Source organism: Eptatretus burgeri, chromosome 12, assembly GCF_056783735.1.
Source record: "Eptatretus burgeri isolate ZD-2024b chromosome 12, Ebu_testis_v1, whole genome shotgun sequence".
In the NCBI taxonomy this organism is placed as follows: Eukaryota; Metazoa; Chordata; class Myxini; order Myxiniformes; family Myxinidae; genus Eptatretus; species Eptatretus burgeri.
In genome coordinates, this window is record NC_140972.1 from 11,500,384 (window position 1) to 11,506,712 (window position 6,329).

General features: G+C 40.1%; 1 protein-coding gene across 4 annotated transcripts in view; it reads left to right on the top strand.

Moving 5' to 3' along the window:
* The window catches only part of ISYNA1 (inositol-3-phosphate synthase 1), a 129,967-nt gene extending 126,965 nt beyond the window's left edge, over positions 1-3,002 (top strand). For all 4 annotated transcript variants that reach the window (XR_015050215.1, XM_085849515.1, XM_085849514.1 and 1 more), the window contains one exon: positions 2,050-3,002. Coding sequence is in view for 3 of the 4 variants with exons in the window: in XM_085849515.1 (XP_085705641.1) it covers positions 2,050-2,260 (211 nt within the window). In the remaining variant the exon portion in view is untranslated. The remainder of the gene's footprint in view (positions 1-2,049) is intronic.
* Positions 3,003-6,329: the final 3,327 nt, after the last annotated feature.

The following is a 6,329-nucleotide window of genomic DNA, read 5'->3' on the forward strand; positions in this document are numbered from 1 at the left end:
TGTTCAGGTAAATGGGTAAATATTGCCCAATCAAGGTGTGAAAGTTGGTAGACATTTCCAAACAGACTCACAGCTGTAATTGCTGTCAAAGGTGCTTCCACCAAGTATGAACTCAGGGGGTGGACACTTATCCAACCAAGATATTCAAGTTTTGTATTTCTAATTAATTTTCTGAAATTTGTAGAATTTTTTTCATTTTTAAGTTGTGGGTTACGATGTATAAATAAAGATGGAAAAAGTCTGATTTAATGGAATTTAATTCCAGCATATAAGGCAACAAAAGGTGAAAATTTTGGAAGGGGTGTAGACTTTTTGTACACTGCCCCCCCCCCGGTCATGTACAGCCTTTTTGGCTGCTGGTTGCATAATTTATTAGGGGAGCGGCTCTGCTGCTGATGCAGTGCCCCTATTACCAGTAGTTTTTTTTTTTTTGGTATACCTTGTCGAGGCTCGTATGAGAGCTAACACAATGCACAGCAAGGGGGGCATGAGACAAGAGGGGTGGGAGTGGGAAGGACAAAACAGTGGGGAACACAGACAGGAGATCTGTGGAAGGGAGAGGGATGGTGCGGGGAACACAGTGGTACTCATTTCGCCAACCTTGGAAGGATGGCAGGCTAAGTCGATCCGCTGGTGTTAATTCAACGGAAAACAGGGCTCGAACTCAGGACCCCAGGATACCAAGCCAACGCCAGGCTTTATCGACACGAAATGCGTGTTATTCGTCTAAAGGCACGACATCACTCTAATGGTATAAAACACAGTTTGTTCGGCTTGCAGCATGACATCAAACGCTACATTGACTTTCACCATTTCAACAGACATTTAGTGTCGCACCTCAAGAAAACTGAGAATGTTATCCTGTTGGGTTTTTTAAATATTGGGGTACCATCGTGAAAATATCGTTACACGGTGGACAAAAGCACAATTTTTTTTCACCAAAGCATCTTCATGGTACACCTTCTTTAAAAAAAAAAAAAGTAAGCTCCAAAAAAAATGATGATTGGAAGTGTAATATCTGACATCATTATGACGTCATCAGCTCATTATTATGGAATCTTATCTTATATTTAAATAAATCAATGACTTAGAACTCAGCTGTTAAGTGCATTTTGACATCAAAATATATGCTTCGGCGGTCAAGGAATTCAATGCAATTGTCATTTTTCATCTCAGACAATGTTTAAAAGATTTATGATGTCATTATGACGTATATTCCAGCGAATGTATTGTTTGAACATTGGCTTAAATGACATTTGAGACCGGGCACCCTTGCATTTATCCCCTAAATGTTATGTTTTGTTTTCATTTGTTTTGTTTTACTTTATTTTTTTATATATTTGAGTAATGACATCACTGCAACATCGTTAGTCAGCTTAAAAATGCTTGTATATCAATTACCTGTTTCTTGAAATGTTAAATAAATGACTCAAAATCTTGGCACAGTACTTCAAAACCTTATTTTATACATTAATTTGCTCTTTCTTGTTAGTATATTGTGACGTCATTAAATACACTTCCTGTCATCAGATTTTTTTGAGCTTACCCTCTTTTTGATCCTTATACATGGGCAAAGCTTTGGTAAAACAAATTGTGCTTTTGTCCACTGTGTAACGGTCCTTGGCATTTTTAGCTCGCCTGTTCAAAGAACAGAGAGCTATAGCGATACCCCCAGCGTGAGCGTCAGCGTCAGTGTGAGCGTGAAAATGTTAAAGTTTTTGGTGCAAGTTATTTCCTTTCTAATGTTTTTATCTACCACACTTTTTTATTGATTACAATATACAAATACATATATTGCTTCAAAATTTATTTTGATCAGACTTCACTGCAATGCTTTATAAAAAATATTATTAGACTAGTCTTTTAAAAACGAAAAACTATAAATGTATAAACAGGCGAGCATTGGGTGGCTTTGACACCACTCTGGTTGTTAATGAGGTACCTCACTAAAACCTTTACGATCACTCACGTCCTCGGTGCTCAAATTTTAAACTCTTGTCAAAACCTCGAGAGCTTTGATCTTAACCACGTGTTTTGCCTGGTGTGCAGAGCATGCCTTGGTTTACAACCACAGAACAACATGCAGCTTGAGCACAAGATGCTGCATCCTCCAGACATGGGCCTGCTCGCTCCTGAGCGAGCGTACAAGCACAGCAGGACTATTCCCCGCACCGTTGGTCAAATGAAATGCAATACGAATGATCCAACTGTGAATAAAGGACATGCCCCAATCGAGATGAACGGTAATGGTATCCATTAAACCCAACATTGTATTTGTCTGATGAGCACTCCTTCCTTCGTTCGCATCTGGGCCGATCACTCGTTGGGTCCGTTTAGGTTCCCAACCAGACGATGGACCTCGTCAATTGTTTTTTTGTTTTCTTTTGTTTTGTTTGAGATGTTGGTTCCACTCCCGTTTGTTTTTTTGGTTCTTCTTGGTGAGATTTCTAAATGAGTCCATACCGATTGGTGCTACTGAGGTCCCACAATGGAATACTAGCCCCTAAATGCTGGTGCCTGACGACAGAAAAGATAAACCATGGAGTTGATCAACCTTTCGTTTATCAAACCCATAGGCCTTGTACGGTTGGTTTGTTATTGCATGTTTACAGTGACTTTTGTAGTTTGAATAATATATTTTTTCCTCCTCAGTATTCAGTGTGAGTTTTCCAAACCTGTGAAAAGATTTCACATTTTTCTTTAATTTTGCAAGTACTGTATTAACGTTTGACCTTTTGTCTTCCTTTATGTTTCGAATGATCCTCGACTCTGCTTTAAGTGAGAGTGCTCAATATCTCGTTGAATATATAAAATAGCTTCAGAGCATTCCCAAGATACAAATCTATTTAAGTACAACGTTCATCATTGTTTGAATAACTCTTTAATGAGCCAACACAACAGGAGGAGATTGAAGACCTACTTGGAACAAGAAGCATCAGACTATTTTACTGATGTATATTTTCATTTGTGATTGATATTAAATCTTTCTATCAGATGTCCAACTGCCTGTCTTTGTCCTTATATACAAAACAACTTGGGCCCGTAGGTTAAAGCAGAACGCTGGAGGATTGTATTGACTCGCAAGTTGCCCGTGCCCACATGGGATTCTAAACGAGGTTGGGATGGAGGCAGAAAAAAAATGCAAATGGCGTCTGTCATCGAGCTGGCAGGCTGGGAGCAACGATTCACATCTATTGCCACATGTGAAAGAATTTAACTGCTCTGATGGTGGTGAGGTGCTCCATTTGAAACTGTTTGTTAGATTATATGTAGCTTTTTGATGCCAAGGGTCTGTTATAAAAAAAATGTACAGGTGTCAAAGCCAGTGACCAATTGAAAATTAATAGTAAGACAGGGCAGTTGGTATTGAGTACAGACAGGTGACTAGAATGTTTGAGAAGACTGTGGGGTAAATGGGGTGTACAAAAGTTGGTGGGTGGGTTTGGAAGAGATTGCAGTGAGTTGTTACTTTTGATCTCCAGCAGGAAGGATGGAATTGTATTGTCAAAGGGAGCTGATGCTCTCGGTGGGAGAAAAGGGGAGCAAGGTGAGGTGAGCAGAAAGGCTGAATTTAGGATAGTTAACGAGGTGAGTGACTTGCTGGTGTATTCTTGTGCATTCTGTGGTTGGAGCAATATGTTGCAACAAGGAACACCTGAACAAGGCTGTTTCACTTCTCAACATTATACATCTCTTAACTGGGCATGGCTCAGCTTCATCTCTGTGCCACTGCTGCAGAGTTTTAGTGGAAATACCAGAAGGGCTTCACTGTTGCCACCACAGTTGGGGGGGTGGGGGGCTACGTGGACCAGTTCAGTTCACCAAAGGCGTCTGCTGGGATCGCCTATCATGTTTGGTGCCATGAAGGCCGCACATGCGCATGTGGACTCACTCGTTTCTTGCATATCTGGTTACCTGTAGAACGAGCTTGTTTTGATTTTCTTACTTCCCGACATTCATGTTTTGACTGTGGGTCATCTTCACAACGTAACCAAGGAAGCTCCTTGAACTTTCTTTGCTGTGCTCGTTTGTGGCCTATGAAAGGCAAGCTGTTAGATGTGAAAACTAATCTTTATTGGGCACTTTTTATTTCTTTATATTTTTTTAATTTTATATAAAGCTGTATTTGTTTTGTTTCCTCATTTCATTGTTTTTGCAGTGGTTTTTTAAAATATTTTTTTCCATTTTTATTTTGCCTTTCTGACATTGGTTGTTAATTTAAGTTTAAGTTTTATATAAGATTAACCCATAAGATTGGCATACTTGGCCAATAAACTTTTTATCACTGGATGCCAGTTTGGTCAACAAACCAAATTTTGCATCGACCTCCAGTTTGATAAGAATACATTTGTCTCCAACACAGGAAACCAAGGAGTGCAATCCTTCCTCATTACAAAATAAATTTAGATCCATTTTAATCCAGAATCAAATTGATGTTAGTAGTCATATCAGAATTGTGGTTCAATCCAACTACTCCTGTGGAACATTATTAAGTTGAAAGATGTACATTATTTTTCACGTCCCAGAAAGGACAGACCTCGTGGAGCAGTTGTCCTTTATGCTTGCGATGAACTCCATGCACAACAAGTGAAGGTGATGGTCCCGGCCAACCTCGAAATTTAATGGCTAAAATCACACCCAAAACGACCTTCCACGTTCAATTCCAAATTGTTCTATGCAGCTATTTATTTGCTTCCACAAACTCAACATGCAGATCAACTTGTTCACCACTTGCAGCAGATGATTGACCACATCACTACTCGAAACCCTGATGCTGGCATTGTTATTGCTGGAGATCATCATCTTGACATCTCTCACCTAACATCAGGTGATCTGGTTCAAGTTGTGAATAAACCAACTCGCCATGGAGCAGTGTTCGACATGAATCTGAAGTTTTTTGGGTTTTTTTTTCTACAATGAACTTGAGATACACCCTACAATTGGTAACGGTGATTATAATACCATTATTTGGAAGCCATGTACTAAAATAGCCCAGCCCACCAAAGTAATCAGATGACGTAAGACCCATGAAGTACTCGACCCTTTGAGAATTTGGCCAATGGATGACTCGGCAGGCCTGGTCAGAGGTTAAGGAGAAACCTGAAGTCCAAGCTCAATGTGATTCTATCACACAATGAGAACAACCATCGACTCCTTCCCCACTCAACAAGTGACGTTGCACAATGGTGATAAACCGTGGACGACTACATTTATCAAAAGTCTCATTTTTAAAACGCCAAAAGCTTTTCAGTCAAATAAATCACTGATGGAAGAAAGTGAGGAATAAAATTTCCAAATTGATTGTAAAGGCCAAACAGCATTTCCATCGGAGTTCAGAATCTTAGATCTGCAAACCTGGCACAGTGGTACCCACAAATCCGCATTATGACTACCGCAGGCAGTTCCAACCCCACCATTGAACCCTGATGTTGACCTAGAGGGTGACCAAGCAAAAGCCAACTGAATCAACAACCACTTCGTAACTCCCTTAGATTGCTCAATACTTCAGGCATACTTACCAGCTCCGTATGCATGTCCAGAAGTAGAGGAACATGAAATCTACAAAGTCCTACAGCACATCAATCGCAATATAGCTTCTGGCCCTGACAGAATCCGAGGCCGTTTGATGAGTGAATTTTCTTGTGAATTTAGTTCCCCCATTAACGGATATCTTAAATTCTTCATTTTGAGAGGGAACTGTTCCAGCAGAGTGGAAAACAGTTTCTGTGGAAAATGGCTAAAATTTCTGGACCAGCATGGAATAGACTCAGACCAATATCCTTGACTGATCACTTTGCAAGATTAGCTGAAACCTTTGCAACTCCATGGATACTCAGTGACATCAAAGACAACATTGACATCAATCAGTTTGGTAACCAGGCAGGTTATTCCACTTCACACTACTTTCAGTTGATTAACTTGTACGAGCATGCTGATAAGCAACTAAGTCACAGCTCGGTGGTTGTAACAGATTTTTCTCAAACTTTTGATCTGATAAATCACAATGTGGTTATAACAAAGTTGATACAATGAGTGTCAAGCCTGCCTTAATTCCTTGGATATGTAGTTTTGTTTTTTAGATAAAAGAGCTCAATTTGTTCGATATATCCTGGAATTGGCTTAGCAGTTATGGTGGCTGGCTTGGGATCTTCGGGTCCTCAGTTTGAGCCCCTGTTGGTTGAATTAACACTAGGTGGGGTTCATTCGGCTGTCATCCTTCAGAGGTTGTCAAAATGAGTACCAGTGTACTGGTAATAGGGGCGTTGCATCTGTGGCACAGCCATGCCCACAGCCAATGATGCTACTCGCATCATAGTACTGCATACCAA